This window comes from Coccidioides immitis (assembly GCF_000149335.2).
Source record: "Coccidioides immitis RS genomic scaffold supercont3.5, whole genome shotgun sequence".
In the NCBI taxonomy this organism is placed as follows: Eukaryota; Fungi; Ascomycota; class Eurotiomycetes; order Onygenales; family Onygenaceae; genus Coccidioides; species Coccidioides immitis.
Window position 1 is genome coordinate 2,219,126 of NW_004504307.1, and position 17,057 is coordinate 2,236,182.

Consider the following 17,057-nt stretch of genomic DNA (forward strand, 5'->3'; position numbering starts at 1 on the left):
GTTACCTAAACGCCCGCTTAACGACAAAAAAAACTTCGGACAAGAAAAAGCGACTCGGTTCGGATAGACCAGCGCAACATAGAGCAAGCAGAAGCCGCTGCAGGATCGCAAAGGAGGTCCCGGTTGGCAGCGAAGTACATCGCAGCTTTCAAGAAACCGGCAGAGTCCCCGGAGCATTCGTCACAATGGCTACGCGGAAGATCGTCCCAAAAGATCAGATCGTCAAGCTGATCGTTGGTGCTGGCCAGGCCAGCCCAAGTCCTCCCGTCGGTCCGGCTCTTGGTAGCAAGGGTGTGAAAAGCATGGATTTCTGCAAGGTGAGTATATAAGCTGCTTCCTTCCTGCGCTGTACCTTACCTTTCCTCGGCTAAACCGCTCCCGTATGACAGGAATTTAATGCCCGCACGGCACACATCAATCCTGGCGTGCCGGTTCCAGCCCGAGTAACCGTGCGTCCTGACAGATCTTTCACATTCGAACTTCGAACCCCAGCGACATCTTGGCTTCTACTCCAGGCCGCAAGAGTGGACGAGCGTGCTGGCCGTCTGCGCGGTGGTGGAAATCCGGGTCATGAGAGCATCGGCTCGGTGTCGCTAAAGCATGTTTACGAAATCGCCAAGATTAAGCAGTCAGAGATCAGATTGTCTGGGTTAAGCTTGGAGGGGCTGTGTAAGAGTGTGATCGCGCAGGCGAAGTCAATTGGCCTTGAGGTTGTACCATGACACCCTGCGAAGCGGAAGGGCGTCGGAAGCAGCTTTTCAACGTTTCATTTTCAATTGCATGGCGTTATGGGAAGAAGAGCGAGGATATCCTCTTTCTTTGTTTTGTGTATTTGTGATGGACTGTACTATATTGGAAGCTCCTTGCAGTAAAATGATGGATGTACGTCTACGACGTTATCGAGCTATATTTGGCCAAAATGATGCCACGTCGCCCAGTCAACTATCATCCGGCGTGGGTGCTCGGATGCTTCACAGGACAGGGGCCGGCACTGCCTACCGCGGACCAAGCTGGGTGGCGCCCTGCCGTAAACCGTGTCTGGAGTATGAATATACCTAATTTAGCTGCAAAAAAGGTGAATGACGGATCCGGAAGTGCCGGTGTTCGCCGCCTGGCAGAAAGAAAGGCTGAGCCACGCTTTTCTTGTTTCGGAAATGTTCTAGAACACTGCTTAGTAATCACACATGCACCGGTTAATCACGTGAAAGCCACATGAGCCGCCAAAGGTCCCTCGGCGGTAACGCCACTGTAATATTACCGCATATCAGGCCACCACGGTGTACCCCTTTGAGGTTGCTCCCGCAGTCTGCCCGTGGTTATCGTGGCCACGGTACCTGCACGGCGCCGGGCGTGTCGTAACTAATCCGTCACCCTGTCAGGCCATTATGTCATAGAGGCGCACGCTGCGAACCTTTCGACGAATTTTTGCGCCGACAACTTCAACTACAAGCCGCGAGGAACTGACATTTTTTTTCCTTTCTGCGGCAAAGAAGCCAACTCCTGTCGAGACCGAGAACATCGTCTTCTGGACGTTTGTGGTGCTCGTAGTGAATGCAAATCAACTGCAAGCCCACCATTCACAGCTCGCTGGCTGGCTCCTTCACTGTACTAAAAATCTTGTCGGGTGCAAATTTGACCGAAGACCCCTTCCCGCATCCAAATCTCCAGCGACTCCCTCCCCACTCCGCTCTGTCCCGCCCAGATATCGTCGGATTGATCGCAATTTCACCGCCAACGGCCAACGAACGACCCTTTCCCGCCTTTAGAACTTTATGCGTACAGCTCCAGCTGCAGCAGAGGTTCTTTCGTTCCCGTCTCCAAACAATCATAACGACTACCCTCGTTTTGTTTCGATATTTAAGTCCTGGGTAGCCACCACCTAGAATCAGGATTGCATACTCCTAGAAACAAGACGCGATCGACGAACGACTTGATAACTAGCTGCCTCTCCTCCACGACCGACGATAATTGAATTGGGGATGCGTCAACAAGGAAAAAATCCCGGGTCGCTTATCTTCTTACCCAATACAGTGATTTCACTCGACCGTATCGGATTCAGATAAGAAAACCACGTCAGTCAGCTTTTTTTTTTCTTTTGTTTGGTATTTCTTATTTTTTTTTCCCCCTTCCGACCTTCGTCCATCTTTTCTTCTTCTTTTGCCATTATCCCTTTTCTGTAGCTCCCTGTGCATTTCCTGCTGTTAAGTATTAGCTCGAAGCATTTCCATGCTCACCGTTATAACTCTTAGGCCCAACCATGTCCACGACTGCAACTGATTCTCAACAGTCGGGCTCTACCATGGCAACTGCGGACGATTCTTCGTGCCTCAATGGAGGCCATGCAGCCGTGCGCTTTGCTTCCAAGAACCAGGAAATCGAACCCTCGAAAAGTCGGCCTACAATAACTCTCTCCAATGACCCGCCACAAGCTCCGGAAGGGGATCATGCAAATCCTTTGCGTCCCGAAAGCCGAACCGAACTGCGCGATATTACCATAAAATTACAAAAATCAAGGCTGCAAGAGACTCGGATGCAGAATTTTGCTTTTGAGCCCGTTTCCCTCCCACCTACAAGAGTATGTTGATTTCCTGCGATTCAGCCAGGTCGTTTAACCGTGTCCAATTCCTGCAGATGCTTTCGGATTTTACTATTTCGAGGCCAAGCTCTTTACTAATCCCTCACTCTAGGCACCTTCTAGGGACTCAACTACGCGTAGTCATCGAGATGGCCCTTCCCCGCCTCCTTCCGGACCGCATTCTCCTGTTCTCGGCCCCCACGATGCGGAACAGATGAGAGATAGAATCAACCGGACAATTGTGAACTATTCGGCCATGACACCACAATCATCCCTCTCAAATGATAATTCGGGCAAGAGCTATGGTTCCCGGTCGCCGGCCGGGTACGGCTCAAGGCCTTCTTCATCCTCAGGGCTGACATCAGCAAGGCCATATTCCATGTCTGATATCCCCGCGCCTCCAAGGGAATCCCAACGCAAGCCGAAATTCTTCCTTGGACCCTCTGACGAGAGCCCACCTTCAACTCCGAGACACGATATCGGCTCTTCTGCCTCTTCTATCATGGGCCCCGGTGCTCCCTTTCCTCTGGGGGACCAGAATGACCCCTATTCTAGGAGTAGAATGCCTCCCCCACAAACGAATCTTTCCCAATTGGATGAAAGATTCATTTTCGGCAGCCTTGATTCAAAACGTCGTTCCAACAAGTCTCTTTCGTCTGCTCCTTTAGCACCTGCCTTTGAAAAACAACATGATAAGAAGTTGTTTGGTAAAAAGGAAAATCGCCATCTCGACGGCCATCTGGAGAAGCATAAGCCCCACGGCTCAATGTCCGAATTGAGGCGTTTCTTCCGAATGGGTGGGAAACAAAAACGCGGCGAATCGCCTGCTTCTATTCACGGTAAACGGTCTTCAAGATCCTCAAGCAAAGCCGATCCATTCCGGGCTAGTGGCCCTAGCGTTCCATTTGCTGATGATCATGGCCTCCAATCCAAGTACGGAAAGCTAGGAAGAGTTCTTGGATCAGGAGCAGGAGGCTCCGTCCGCCTACTGAAGCGAAATACTGATGGAGTCACATTTGCTGTTAAGCAATTCCGAGATCGTCATAAGTGGGAGACGGAAAAGGAATACGCGAAGAAAGTTACAGCAGAATTCTGTATTGGCTCCACTCTGCACCATGGGAATATTATAGAAACTTTGGATATTCTCCATGAGAACAATAGCTGGTATCAAGTCATGGAGTACGCACCATACGACCTATTTGCATGTGTGATGACAGGCAAGATGACACGAGAAGAGATCACATGCTCTTTCCTGCAGATTATCAATGGTGTTACCTACCTCCATAGCATGGGACTTGCGCATCGGGATCTCAAATTAGACAACGTGGTTGTCAACGATCGCGGAATCATGAAGTTGATTGATTTCGGAAGTGCAGTCGTGTTTAGGTACCCCTTTGAGACCAACATTGTTCTATCTTCCGGTATGTTTATCTTAGATGGAACTGGACACTGCAATTGAGATTGAACTGACCATTTCTTTTTTTGCAGGTATTGTCGGGTCTGACCCTTATTTGGCCCCGGAAGTGTACGAAGAAAAGAAGAAATACGATCCCCGGGCGACGGACATCTGGTCACTAGCTATAATATTTTGCTGCATGTCTTTACGTCGATTCCCATGGAAGCAACCTAGAATAACCGATAACTCGTATAAGCTTTTTGTTTCACCACCTTCACCAGGAACTCCAGTCCCTGACGGTCCACCGAGAGAAGTTGGTCGACCACGGCCAAGATCTACGGCAGACTTGGCTTCTGTGGATAAAGAATGGCGAAGTGACCGTGGACGTTCACCGGTCTCTCGACATCATCACCGGCATGGGAGCGGAGGAATATACCCTCAATCCGACCCCGCGGCGCGAGATTTGAAGAAGAACGAAAATCATCCTCCCAATAACACCAGCTCACTATCCGAACAGCCGACAACCGCCCCGAAAGCTACCAATCCACCACCATCGCAACAGTCACAGTCGCATGGCGGCTCCGGTCAACGACAGGAAGTTATCAAAGGCCCCTGGAGACTCCTCCGGCTTCTGCCCCGAGAATCCAGACAAATCATCGGCCGCATGTTGAAAGTTAACCCACGTGAACGAGCGACGCTGGAAGAAGTGCTCTCAGACGAATGGGTGCGAAGTAGCGAGATCTGTAGACAAGAAGAGTCGGGCCAAGTTATGAACGCGCCCAACCATACGCACGTCTTAGAGCCACCATCCGGGGCCCCGCCACCAACAAATAATCAAAACCAGAAATGATGATTACGAGACTTGATATATCCGATACTCAAAAGAAAAGAAAGAGAGTTTTCCCTTTTCCCTCATTTTCTCTTTCCTCTTTCCTTTTCTTACTTTTAGTAATCATAGCATTTTAAATATGGGATTGACCAGGCTGGGCTTTCACTGGCGTTTACTGCGAATAGGGAAGCGGGAAGCTTTTTGGTCGTCTTTTGTTATGTGGTGTCGGTTTTATTCATTTACGGAGGCTTCTTTTTTTCTTTTTTTTTAAAAAATTTCTGGATTGTTCTTAAAAAGAAGCTTGTTGTACATACATCCATATCCATAAATAGGAACTTTTCGATGAGCGATTAGTTCCCGATTCCGTAAATTATGTATATGAATGACACGAAGATATAGACACGAAATCAATGAACACGTTGTACAACTCAATTGCCGGGGCAATCATACAATCCAATTAGTTTAAATGCGCGCCTTGGTAGAAAATCCCCGGAGGGGGGTTAGGGAGAATATAATGGTGAATTAAATGATTAGCAGATATGCATCAGCGATTGCTCTGATACCCTCATGCTAGAAGTTCAGTTGAAGACCCAGTTCGTGAATGAGACGCGGGCGTCGAACCTCCAGTGCTTATCCCAGCCGTCCCATCTTTCTTGGCTCCGGAATTGCTGTTTGCTGCTGGTAACATGCCTGTAGATTCTGTAGATTTGCCGTTTTCTTGCTGCGGTTGTTTTTGGCCATCGTTATCTTCTCCTGCAGCGGCGACAGCGGTGCTACCATTGGTAGCACAGGTCTGCGAGTCGTCCTTCTGATGGAATGGGATTATGCGTTTGCCATTTGCTTTGTAGTAAAGGACCATATCATTGCCTGTACGCCAGACATGGGTGCGCATTGTCAACAGAGTCATGTCGGGAGGTATTAACTATCATAGAATGTTAGTATGTACTCATAACACAAGATAGGGTCAAGGAATAAAGAGCAGGCAACATACTGTGTTTTGGCAGTACAATTCCAAATAATCTTCCGGCTTCATGTAGTTTTCATCTGAGTTATCCGCGGAGTACTGTGGATCAATACGTTCTGCGACATATGCAAGGATCTTTTTGGCACGAAGCATTCGATTGGCGCTTAATCGAGAGTTGGTTGAACTCCTTTTTTCGGCAAAATTAGCTCTTGCCCTGTTGTTCCAACAACATGGTCTGTAATGGTGATGAATCTGGGAAGAAAGGGAGCGAAACACAATTGGGGCAGAAATATAATAGACTTCAGACGGGAGAAAGAAAACAAAAGAAATAGGAAAGGCTTACGGATCGATGGCCTCAGGCAAGAGGTTTTTGTAGGGTTTGACGGAGAATGTAATTTTTACAGTATCTCCCTCCATTCGATTCTGGCCAGCGTCAGCATTGTCTATGAAGTAAGGGAGCAGATCATTTGATCTTGTTGGACTACGTTTACTAACCTCCAAGAGAAGACGCCCAAGCCACGCCGGTGCGACTTTCTCTAGCTCGTCAGTATCTCGGCTGATAGTCGTTACAGTTCCTCTATAGATATCAGGGGCAACTGGAATGCCCGGGCCATCCTCTTGAATGATAATAGGTGTATTTGGTGGAATGGATATTACTGGCGTTTCATTTTCAGGGATCGGTGTGATCTTTGACTGGAGCTTTTGTTCGGGCTCTGCTGCCAAAGCCGTCTCGTACGAAGCTCTCATCTCGTCGATAACACCGCGAAACGTTAGATCAGGCACCTTTTCCTTTTCCTTTTCTGAAGAGCCGTCAGATTCCTCCGTTTTCTCTTCCACGACGGGCTTTGCTTCCGTAGACGTCCGGCCTAGCTTTTTAGGAAAAGACATCTGGAATTTCTTGCCAAACAGAGAGCCACTGCGCTTAGCTTTCTCTTCTTTTTCTGGTCCAACTGGAGAGGTTGGGGAGGGGCCAGGCAACGTAGTTTCTCCAGCCGCTGGGGTTTTCGCGTTCGACGCTGAGGAATCCACGGATGAGGTACTGAGTTTGGAAACGAAATAGCCATCCGCTCCAGGACGATCAATTCTTTTTCCATTATGGTCATCGCCCGATGAATCCGCAAGGCTCGAGAAGGGGTTTTCTGGTGTGGATGTGGAAAGCGGTGCCGGTGTTGCAACACCAATTGACATCCCTGGAGACATACTTGTCGAGCGTAGCTCACCCAGAGACTGAGCCGCCATTGCGGGCGACCGAGGCGAATTTTCTGATTCCGGATTTTGGATCGTAATAGGCGGGATGTCTATAAAGTTGGGAGCTTCCGGTCCGGAAGTACTCTTTGAGTCCTGCATTTTTGCTTCGAGAGACGTCCGATACTCAGCGTCCCTCCGTATCTCTTCATCAACGAGACCGGCAAACAGATAACAAAGGACCCACTTCCCCAGATTAACTATAAATTTAACGGAAAGACGTCAGAAGATGAATAAATTAGACGGAGGACACATCATACTTCTCTGATCTTCCCTGAACTGGCTTAAGTCTGGCAGATCAGACTCATCAGCATACATCTCGCCGTCGAAGCACCTATGAGGTTCTAAAATAACGGAGAGTGTTCCTGTTCGGATATGCAACGTGCACCAATTAGCGATAGTCCTAGTGGTGTTTAATTTCGCAGCAATATCATCTAAATGACCCTTGCCAAACGACTGTATCGCAACGCACTTTGAAATGTTAGCAGAACGCTCGGGGATACTGTGGACTCTATGACCATCTTACTCTTATGAGATCCCATAAGACAACTTCACCAGCCGTATCTTTAGTAAGAGCACGGGTTCTATCGTTTAGCATCATATGCTTCACCAGCCCATTCTTGCCTTCAAGGGTCTCTTTTGGCTGAGTTTGAGCGGGAATGCATGCTTCTTCCGACTGCGGAGTTTGAGAGGTATCAGACAGGGCTAAAATCGAGGATCGCGAAATTTTTATTTTGGCGGTCTTGGTAGATTCGCGTTGCGTAGCCACATTAGATGTATGATGATATAACTGTTGTGATGGGATGAAATCGATATCTGTGGTGTCAACATCGCTCCAGCGATTAATACTGCATTTGGGTGTAGCTGTCCAGATATGATCGTTGGCAGCAACGACTTTAAACACTCCTTCATTTTCTTGCAAAGCAGCGACACAGATTCCTTGATCCATATCGGCGGCGTTTCTTGTGTCTGTCTTCGCCACTACACCGGCTCTGTCACTCGAGTAGAATACGGATAGTTGAGGGTGGTCCGAATATAACGACCAGACGCTCTCGTTGTGCATAGTAAGAGTATGCATACATCGGCCGGCGGTTATCGACCACACTTTGACAGTTTGATCCGAGGACGCTGTAATGATAGTGTTTGCGTCATCGTTGATTAGGATACCACGAACGTTGTCTGTGTGGCCCATAAAGTTGTTTGCAAGTTTCCCAGAATTGGAATCCCATACGCGGACGACACCATCGGGCCCTCCACTAACTAGAATAGACCCTTTGGCACCCAGAGCGTATACCGAACCCTTTTGCGCCTTACCATCCTCCGAGACATCGATCTTGAGTTTTTCCCACCCGCCGTTCAAATCCCAAACGTAGATTTTATGATCCAACCCACCGGATGCGACCCAGTCGGCGTGATGTCGAGGAGATGCCAAACACTTGACATAGTCCCTGTGTCTGCCAATGGATGACGGTATGTTTGAATCCTCGGAATCCTGTCGCCAGACCCTAACGGTGGTATCTGATGAGCCGGATACAAGCACGGTATTGCTTTGAGCAAGGGTAATATCGTTTATCCAGTGGGTGTGGGCTTGGACTTGTCGGCGAAAGGTGGTTTGTTGCGCGGAACTAGTGCTGGACCTTGACCCCGGCCTTTGCGAACCTTCGCCCAGCGAAGACGACAAAGAACGGCTCGGTGAAGGATCTCGAGAGCGGGGATCGAGATGTAAATCCCAACTACATATAACGCCATCGCGACCAGCTGAGTATCTGTAAGTGTAATATATTAGCCAAGAAAGCCACCTTGTCGGGGGGTTTGCGACAACGACGCGCGATCGCGAACGGGGACATAGACTCACAAGATGGAACGACCAGCGTCAATGGCCAGACCATTCACACCTAAGCGATGTCCACCCGGGCCATCGGGCATAGGCAGCTCTAAATCGGAGCGATATTGGTAAGCTCAGGACAGGATTAGAAGGGATTTATCCGCGCGGTATGCTCACGGACCATAGCTGACTCGTTGGAGATGTTTCCTCGCCATCCAAGAGATCCGGAGGGATTGCTCACTCGAGATTGAACGGAGACAAGTTGAGCAATGACCAGTGGACGGCTTCGGGTTGTCGACCAAGCATATATAGGGTGTTTAGTAGACTGAAGGCCGCCATGGGGTTTCTGAATCCCGTCGGATCGTGGGAGGGAACGTTTGGGATGGAGCCGAAGCCAGCAGATGAGATGTGGGGAGCAACCTTATTTAAGCATAGATAAAGTTCGCGGGTATTGATGTATGATACGCCGCTCTTACCAAAAAATTACGTGAAATCTCGGCCAGTGACGTCACGGATAAATGTAATTACTAGTGCATAACTCGACAACAGCGTAACAAGCGAATAGGGGCTGTGGTTTAGTGGTATAATGTTCCCTTAGCATGGGAGAGGTCCTGGGTTCGATTCCCAGCAGCTCCAACTTTTTTTGCTCCTTTCTAGGCGCCAGACGTGAGTCGCCGGTTGTAACCCATTTGGAGGTCTGCTTTTTTTTTGTTGGGTGATTTTTCTTTGGACGCGGTTGAAAATAGGGTTCCCGCTTGGTGTGTTGCAGGCAGCCATATACCCGGTTTCGCTGTGATCTGAGCTCGGTATCAGCAACTACATTATCCATACCTTCCCCAATTCCTAGGATTATCCATGTAGGTTGAGTCCTTCTGGACATGAATTCCTCTTTCTTTGCAAAGTGATACCGCAATTATCATAACCTTACGCTCCAACCATTCCATGTAAAGCGTTGACGCCTTGCCTCTCTCAAGTCGCGCAGGCGATCGCCCGATGCGTCTAATTTTTAAGCTAGCGCTTCCCTTGCGGTGTGATGCCAATTGTCTTTGCGTTGTACTCAGACGATAGCGACACCAAATGCCGGAGACGCAAACGATACCCCTATTGGATCCTCCACTGCACCCAAACGGCAGCAGGGACTGGCAGCCGTTAGAAAAGTTTAAAATGGCACTTTTATAACCTCCATACCATACAACTGAAACAGGGAATAGAAGAAACATGCGTCTCTATACCACGCACTAACAGTCAAAGTGCTTCTGTCCATCCTGTTGCACACTGATCCAGAGTCTATGGCACTATAAGTTTAGTTCTCATCAATGAATCCCATATGGGAGCTTCTTCTGTGACATGTTCTGGTGTAAAACCATCCATACTTCTTGGAGTTAGCACACACTGAGATCCATCCCTAGTCCATTTCACCGCCCCGCCCCCCGCGCGGCGGAACTAAAGAAGGCTCAAGTCTAAATATTGGTAATATCATGATGTAACCAACGGACGGTTAGCACACAGCTCTCGAGCAGCGAATCTGTATTGGTCAACTTGGAATTTCGGTTCATTCTAGGGCCCGCGGGCCGCCGGTAAATTCCAGGAGATTTTGTAGATCCATATGATGTGTCTCGAAAAGTATCGTTTTCGGCGAGTGGTGCGGTGCGGGGGATTACACGGGAAATCCACCTTTCGGACATGGCCAATATTAGTGCTCACACTATAGTTGGCCATTCGGATGGATTGATTGTCCTCAGCTCTGTGACCTAGCTGTCCCCGTCTGATCATAAGTGCTTCCTTTCTGGAAAAAAGTGATGGCTTGAAAGACCTTTTCTACGGTGTGGATTGGATGGGATAACAGATGGCGCTGTCAGCATCTCACCTCGCCCAAACTTGAGGCTCCAAAATTTTTAGAGTTTTTCTTAGGAGACTTTCGGAAATATGCGAATCCTCATCATCGTCAAATTTCATTATTTCGATTATCGAGGAATCATTTTCATCTTCGTAAAACGTACGAAATTGTGCGAGTACACAACTTTCTACAGCGTATACCTGAAGTCAGGATCTTCACCAATAATCTTCTCGCCCCGATCAGCCTTCTTGTTTGTAGCCCTGAAGTACAGGGTGAGAAGTGTAGCACAGATCATAATGGCCACCGCGCAGCTAGGCAGTTATCAAAAGTGTTAGCAGTGTACTCTCACAAAAGTAAAACTGGCCCAAGTGTAAATGGCAGTACGTACACAATACATGCCACCATACCGGGCATGTAGTCGGGCCGATCCTGGCTTCGGAACACAAGACTCCCAGAGATTCCACCAATGCCTCCAAAACCAGTCAGGGTCGCTGAGCAGAAAGCACGCTTCCACTGGCCACGAATGTTGTTTGCCTGCAGGTGAACATATGTCAATGATGAATGCATTTTGTTTTAAGACCGGAAGTGGGACAGTACCTGATATGCCATTATAGCAGGAACATTGGCATTGGCACCAGCAACAGCAATGAACACCCCAAAATATCGCACTGCGTTGTTTGAATGGAATCCCATGATAGGGAGTCCAACAATTAAGATGATGCAGTTCAGGAGTATAATGGGGGCGCGCATCCGGTAGCGATCACTAATCCATGATGTTACGAACATCAGAATTGCCGAGAAGACGTACGGGGGCGCAATGAGACATTGGGACGCAGCAAGGCTGAAACCCAGATTATCTCGTAGAATGATGGGTAGGAAGACTATTCCTGTCAGTATGTGTAGATAAGGTTGAAATGAGATGGTCAAGATGTCGGTATCCTACATGCAAACGCATAGGTGACAGTGGTGAGACAGCTAATGATGATGTTAGACGTAAGTCAATTCCAAAAGCAGCCTTCGAACATGATTCCTTACAAGAACATGAATGCAAACACCCATATCTCGAAATCTCCAGCCGGCTTCAAAAATCGTTTAAGGGTAAATTTTTCAGCTACCACATCTCGTCTATCTTCCTCCAGACGATCAATGATGTACTGGCATTCGTGAGGCTGTAGAAACCGGAAGGAGGGTTTGTCTCGTTCCTGGTCGGGGAACCGAACGATGAAGGCATATGCGAAAATTGCAATTGCGCAGGTTATCTTGTATATCATGAGTCACACGCAGAGGGTCGGTTTCGAGACAATAGTAAAACTTACAACACCTTCCATAATGAAAATCCTGAACAACTATTTAGCCAAATGCCAAGTAGAAATCAAGCCGAGAATGCTTACCATCTCCATCCGCGAACACCTTGAACACCCTCCATTTGCATTAAGCCATATGCAAGGATTCCCGACAAGGCGGACGCAAGACTACCGATCAAGTAAAATACCGAGTATCGCCGTGCAACCTCGACTGGTTGGCGATTAGCACGAATGAAGAATGCATAAATGTGACATAGGAGGAAATCTTACACCGGGTGTACCACGTCGACAAGAGGTAAACACAGCCGGGGAAATAGCCAGCTTCCAGAATTCCAAGCACAAGTCTCAGGCCCACCACTGTGGTCCAATTTTTCGCAAATCCAAGCCCGATAACGAGAGCGCCCCATAGAAAACAGATGCCTGGTAAGAATATGCGAGGCCCGACCTTGCGGCATATCACTGTCATCGGAGATTGGAAAACGACGTATGTGATAAAGAAACATAGAGTTATGAGACTGTACCGATATCCTTCCAGCAAGGAAAGGTCTGTCCTCATGCCGGCGATGGCCGCATTCGAGACGTTCTTTCGATCCATAAGTGATATTCCATACATGAAACCCAACGCCGGAATAAGTCGCAGATCAATTCGACGCCGCAAGGAGGCAGCTTCTTTTGGGGTAAATGCCTCGTTGCTCTCACTATCGAGCTTGGATCCATCCTCGATATGGATAGGAGACTGCTTTCCCTCCGCCGAGGTTGTTTGGGACGCCATATTCTTCAGTGGCTCTCTGGCAGATGAAAAAACGAGAAGGAAAAAAATGTTTGAAGAAGAGATGAGAGCTGTCGAGCACAGCACGACAGGTGGTAGTTTATGTACGGAACCATCGTCCTACACAGCAGGACCCAGAATCTTGCTGGTGGAGGCCATGAATCATTGAATTAAGGCCATTCTTGCAATACGAGAAAATGGCCGCACGGCAATGGGGCTCTAAACTAGTCATTTGAGTATGAGGACCGGAGCTTTGGCAGCTCTCGACCTAATCGCTGCGGCTAAACAAGTAATGGGACACAAACTCTCCGCGTTTTTTTAACACGAGGGTGGAATAGGGGCCCTTTCCTTTGCCTCTTGAGGTTCTTGGCATCAGCTTGGCGCAGATCGCCGTTAGCGTGAGAAGGACAGAAGACGCGGGGTAAATGCGGAGAGCGTACGGAGTACATACAATACATGACCGGACCGAGGCCTCTTCCCGGGACGATCGTGAATTGACTCCCTACCGGTGGCGACAATGGGGCTGTTGGGAAGCCAGAAAGAGCTTCAAAGGTCCCCTGTAGATCTCTCTATTCGGGGACGATGTCGCCTCAGCGTTTTCTGAATTTTTCTATCCCGCCACGAATTCGTGTGCTGCAGGCGCCAAAATTCGTGGCTACTAAGGGCTGGACGTTCTCGTACCTACATAGCATATAGGAACACAAGGAGGCGAATTGCCGGTGCTCCCGTTTCCAGATCCCACGGCAAAATGCATTCTAGGATATTCCGCGGATAGAGATCGATTTCGTAGCGGCGTTTTGACACATTCAACGATCTCACCGCCAAGACCCGGCTAGCATTTCATCCAGCTTTTTGAGACCAAAGTTCAAAAGTAGGTTTAAACTTCGGAACCAAATCGCAGGGACGGTGCCAAGCACACGTTTACTTGGCCTTTGAAGTCCTGTGAGTGCTGGCAAATAATGGTTATGCCCATAGACGCCGCAATGGATTCAGCATAGAAGTGGAGAGGCTGGATAGTCTTGTAGGCGACGAACGAAAGCTTTGGATCTCGAATTGATGCCCCGCGCGAGTGTGGTCATGATTCATGAGAGCGGGCCTCCGGGCGATTCAAGATACCGCCCTGTGGTTCTCGACGGCCTCAATTTCAGCTTTCAATTTAGAGTTGCTCTTTTCTCTCTTATTTTTCGTGGGAACGAAGTTGCCATTTGAATGTTCCGTACGGAGCACTCCGTAGCTTTAAGTCCAAATTCTCCACAGTTTCCAGCCAGGTTGAACTGTGTGTTGCGGGTCGCAGATACCCAACAATTATAGCCTGTCGATGGGTTACTATTGCACTAGTATCTGTATATCAGGGTTGTTTATGTGATAAGAGCTGAGCGTCCGAAAATTAGCTGTGATACACGGGTTGGAGTTAAACCCATGTGTGAAAGGCGAAAAGGATCGAGGAAAGCAGAGAATCAGCATTTGCCGAGTTTGACGGACCATTTCAGCAAAGGTTACGGGGTGCGATCCTTAGAGCCATCCTCATGGGGTCCTCAGGCTTGGTTAGCCGGCGAAAAACCGAGCAGAACTGGACAGCGAAGTCTCAGGAGCCAAGCCAGGACGTCGAGTTGTCGATGAGACTAGGTGCCGGGGGATTAGTTGACCCGTCCCGGTGTGAGGAGGTGGATGTTTTAGCGTCTTGGCGCCACTTGCCGCCTGACCAATAGGCGGCTGCCGGCTCTTCTCGAGAAGTTTAGCTTTCCGAGGCCAGACGCGAGATCAATGCCGTTCACTCCCCCCTTCTCTCGAGTTGCTCTCGTCTGCTGTTGTTCCAACAAACCGGCAAGCCACTCCTCTAGTTTGCTCGAGACTCCGTACTCTGTACTCCGTATTCGACTTCGAAATAGCTTTGGTCGCTTTGCGTGCCATTTTCTCCCCACCGCAACCCGTTGTTTCACTCCCGTTTTCTGCTTCACTTTGCCGTATCAAAAGTGACCACCAAATTCCGCACCATCGCCACGCTTGGCCAAGGTCTTCATATACTGCTCGCTTGGTAAATACCCCCCACCAACTTGGCAACCCACAGCCAATCCACCTCCCTTCAAAGTTCAGACCAGAGCCATATTTGACCTTATGGGAGGAGAAATCGGCATATCAGGCGTACTGCTGCCAACGACCACTTGCATGAACGATGCCACTACTGTCAATATACCCCAAGTTTTTGCTAGAAGCTTAAGAGTGGCAACTGGACCATGGAGGACCTTGTGTCACGAGGTTCCACTATGGAGTCGAGTCCGATTTCGGCCGGGCGACAATAGACTAGTCTCGAGGTCCTCAAACATATATCTCATGGCGCTGGCGGTCCGGGTTCGGAGATGAATGGAAGCCTAGCCGGCCATCTTCCGACCAGACATCCCACTCCACGAAGTTTGCTCCATTTTCATGTCTTCTTTTGGATATTTCCGATGCAGTTTGCATAATATTGCAAGTACGGAGTACATTGCTAACGATGTGCCCGAGCCCATACTCTATCTGGACCACCAGCAAGAGATAAAATCGATTTCCGGAGCGAGTTCATTATTCATCTTGTCCAACTTCTTTTGGACGGCTAGGAGCCAATTCCTTTATCATCCTTGCTATTGTGTGCTAAAGTTTCGAACCACATTTGGAATGGCATGGTTGAAAGCCCTCCTTTAGCTATAAAAACGATTCTTCAGGGATGATACCAAATCACCCTGGAAGCTGCCATACATTGGGGCATGTCAAGCCCGTCTTCCGACAAGGTGGTTATAGGAAGCATATTCTATGTTAGTAATATGTGAGGCATCAGATATCAAACATGTGTATTTCAAGTCTATTATAAATCCATTGTTCATATTGTACAAATTTGAATACTGCGGCATTGGACATACCAAATCCAACCCGCAGTACGCACTGCGTTCTTACAAATCCAACTCAGCACGTTCCCTTTTAAGCTTCCTGCCTTCAAGTAAGTTCCACGCCCGTTGATAGCTTCCAAGAAACACTGCACCCCCAATGCCAATCCAAGCGACACGTGGGCCAATGCCCCTCCAAAACGCACCAAACCCTTCGTCCCTCCAAATCCCCTGTACAACATCCCTCACCCTGATCTTTCCTGCACCGTCACCGCTCCCAGTTCTTCGAGCCAGCATGACTCTCGTTTTAACCACATCGAGCGGAGTCGTCAAACCCGCAGAAATCGCGCCAGCAATACTGCCAAAGAAGGCACTCGAAGTCGCCGATACAGGGGCCGTAGGGTCTGATTTGTGCTTCCACGAGGCATATGCATCTTTCATCCGTTCCCACATTGTAAACTGTAAGATGGTGAACGGGATTTCGCGCGAGATAGTAATTGCCGTCCCTCGATACAGTTCGCGGAAAACCAGTCTCCAACTTCCCTTGCCTCCACCTGGTAAATCACCATGACGCAGAGAAAGGATGTCTTTGAGAGCTAACAATGTGGAGCCGCCAAATAGTCCGGCCTGAGCCCGCTGCTTGATCACTTCGGTGGGGACTCGGATTGCACAAGCAGATACTTCTCCCATGGACGAGGCGAGAGAGTGCGTGAGCACCGAATGCTGCCATGATACCGGTATATTTTCAGTTGAATGTCGAGGGGGAAGGAGGAGGCGTTTCACACCATCGTAAACGACGAAGAAGCTCGCAGCGGATGGCGCGGACCCTAGGAGCACCGACGGCAAGCCGGCATAAATGCCTCGGAAGGTCTGGCGGAGTAATGGTAGCCCAGTTTTGGCCGACGGGCTCGAACTGGAGTTAACTTGGCGCTTTCGAGCTTGTTGGAGTCTAGTTTTGATGGTATCAAGAGGAAAGAGAGAGACGTCAACCGTGAGACCGGCGACCGCTCCGGCCTACCAAAAGTAGACTAGTTAGCAAAGATAGATTTGGAGCTGGAGTCTCCAAATTGGTGATTGATAATAGTGCATTAATATGTATCAAGCACATACCAAGAGGGATCTCGTCCAGAGAGAGGGGACTAAGGCCTGTGACGCATCCTCTCGGGGATGGTCAACCGCTTCCATTGGCGACAGCGAGTGAGTTGTTACGTAGCGATTTTATCCAAACACATGCTGTCCAACCGAAAGGAACGATCAAACAACTCACTCCACGGCAACCGCAGCTCCCACGGTGCGATCCTCCAGGGCTTTTTTTTGGATGTTTGAGGGTGGAAATTTGAGCAGAAATTTAGGTTTCCAAGGCTTCAAACGTCATCGGAAAACCGAGTATCACGCCCTTCTCCGCTCGGGAAACACCCGCCAGGGCCGCTCTCAAAGGCGTGCATACTCGTATTA

At 48.9% G+C, this 17,057-nt stretch overlaps 5 protein-coding genes and 1 non-coding gene across 6 annotated transcripts; 3 read left to right on the plus strand and 3 right to left on the minus strand.

Moving 5' to 3' along the window:
• Positions 1–61: 61 nt before the first annotated feature.
• On the plus strand, positions 62–1,018 carry CIMG_09189 (mitochondrial 54S ribosomal protein YmL19). The gene is made up of 2 exons (XM_001239567.2): positions 62–317; positions 390–1,018. The coding sequence occupies exons 1-2, from the start codon at positions 186–188 to the stop codon at positions 720–722; spliced, it is 465 nt and encodes a 154-aa protein (XP_001239568.1). The 5' UTR covers positions 62–185; the 3' UTR covers positions 723–1,018.
• A 465-nt stretch (positions 1,019–1,483) lies between these two features.
• On the plus strand, positions 1,484–5,170 carry CIMG_09191 (HAL protein kinase). The gene is made up of 4 exons (XM_001239569.2): positions 1,484–2,072; positions 2,250–2,575; positions 2,688–3,996; positions 4,064–5,170. Exons 2-4 carry the CDS (start codon positions 2,258–2,260, stop codon positions 4,819–4,821), a joined length of 2,385 nt encoding a protein of 794 aa, XP_001239570.1. The 5' UTR covers positions 1,484–2,072; positions 2,250–2,257; the 3' UTR covers positions 4,822–5,170.
• On the minus strand, positions 5,053–9,211 carry CIMG_12302 (WD repeat protein). Its single transcript, XM_012358332.1, has 8 exons — positions 9,016–9,211; positions 8,865–8,943; positions 7,536–8,775; positions 7,270–7,480; positions 6,260–7,209; positions 6,108–6,187; positions 5,792–5,951; positions 5,053–5,722 (listed from the first exon to the last, which is right to left on the minus strand). Exons 1-8 carry the CDS (start codon positions 9,047–9,049, stop codon positions 5,366–5,368), a joined length of 3,111 nt encoding a protein of 1,036 aa, XP_012213755.1. The 5' UTR covers positions 9,050–9,211; the 3' UTR covers positions 5,053–5,365.
• A 187-nt stretch (positions 9,212–9,398) lies between these two features.
• CIMG_15102 lies at positions 9,399–9,470 on the plus strand. The gene has a single exon. It is a non-coding gene; the product is annotated as a tRNA-Ala (tRNA).
• A 155-nt stretch (positions 9,471–9,625) lies between these two features.
• Positions 9,626–12,747, minus strand: CIMG_12303 (phthalate transporter; the record flags this gene model as incomplete). The annotated part of the gene is made up of 10 exons (XM_012358333.1): positions 9,626–9,973; positions 10,023–10,589; positions 10,702–10,982; positions 11,060–11,205; positions 11,269–11,552; positions 11,615–11,646; positions 11,707–11,930; positions 11,988–12,009; positions 12,063–12,186; positions 12,246–12,747. 8 exons carry the CDS (start codon positions 12,745–12,747, stop codon positions 10,859–10,861), a joined length of 1,458 nt encoding a protein of 485 aa, XP_012213756.1. The 3' UTR covers positions 9,626–9,973; positions 10,023–10,589; positions 10,702–10,858.
• Positions 12,748–15,545: 2,798 nt separating this feature from the next.
• On the minus strand, positions 15,546–16,918 carry CIMG_09194 (mitochondrial carrier protein). The gene is made up of 2 exons (XM_001239572.2): positions 16,713–16,918; positions 15,546–16,616 (listed from the first exon to the last, which is right to left on the minus strand). The coding sequence occupies exons 1-2, from the start codon at positions 16,785–16,787 to the stop codon at positions 15,669–15,671; spliced, it is 1,023 nt and encodes a 340-aa protein (XP_001239573.2). The 5' UTR covers positions 16,788–16,918; the 3' UTR covers positions 15,546–15,668.
• Positions 16,919–17,057: the final 139 nt, after the last annotated feature.

Bases quoted from the DNA above. Each gene is read 5' to 3' on its own strand.
- CIMG_09189 (XM_001239567.2), top strand. From the start codon at position 186: ATGGCTACGCGGAAGATCGTCCCAAAAGATCAGATCGTCAAGCTGATC. The intron at 318-389 runs GTGAGTATATAA...CCCGTATGACAG, and splicing joins AAAGCATGGATTTCTGCAAG to GAATTTAATGCCCGCACGGC.
- CIMG_09194 (XM_001239572.2), bottom strand. From the start codon at position 16,787: ATGGAAGCGGTTGACCATCCCCGAGAGGATGCGTCACAGGCCTTAGTC. The intron at 16,617-16,712 runs GTATGTGCTTGA...TACTTTTGGTAG, and splicing joins TCTGGACGAGATCCCTCTTG to GCCGGAGCGGTCGCCGGTCT.
- CIMG_12302 (XM_012358332.1), bottom strand. From the start codon at position 9,049: ATGGCGAGGAAACATCTCCAACGAGTCAGCTATG. The intron at 7,481-7,535 runs GTAAGATGGTCA...AACATTTCAAAG, and splicing joins TCTTATGGGATCTCATAAGA to TGCGTTGCGATACAGTCGTT. The intron at 5,952-6,107 runs GTAAGCCTTTCC...TGCCGAAAAAAG, and splicing joins TTGCCTGAGGCCATCGATCC to GAGTTCAACCAACTCTCGAT.
- CIMG_09191 (XM_001239569.2), top strand. From the start codon at position 2,258: ATGTCCACGACTGCAACTGATTCTCAACAGTCGGGCTCTACCATGGCA. The intron at 2,576-2,687 runs GTATGTTGATTT...CCCTCACTCTAG, and splicing joins TTTCCCTCCCACCTACAAGA to GCACCTTCTAGGGACTCAAC. The intron at 3,997-4,063 runs GTATGTTTATCT...CTTTTTTTGCAG, and splicing joins CAACATTGTTCTATCTTCCG to GTATTGTCGGGTCTGACCCT.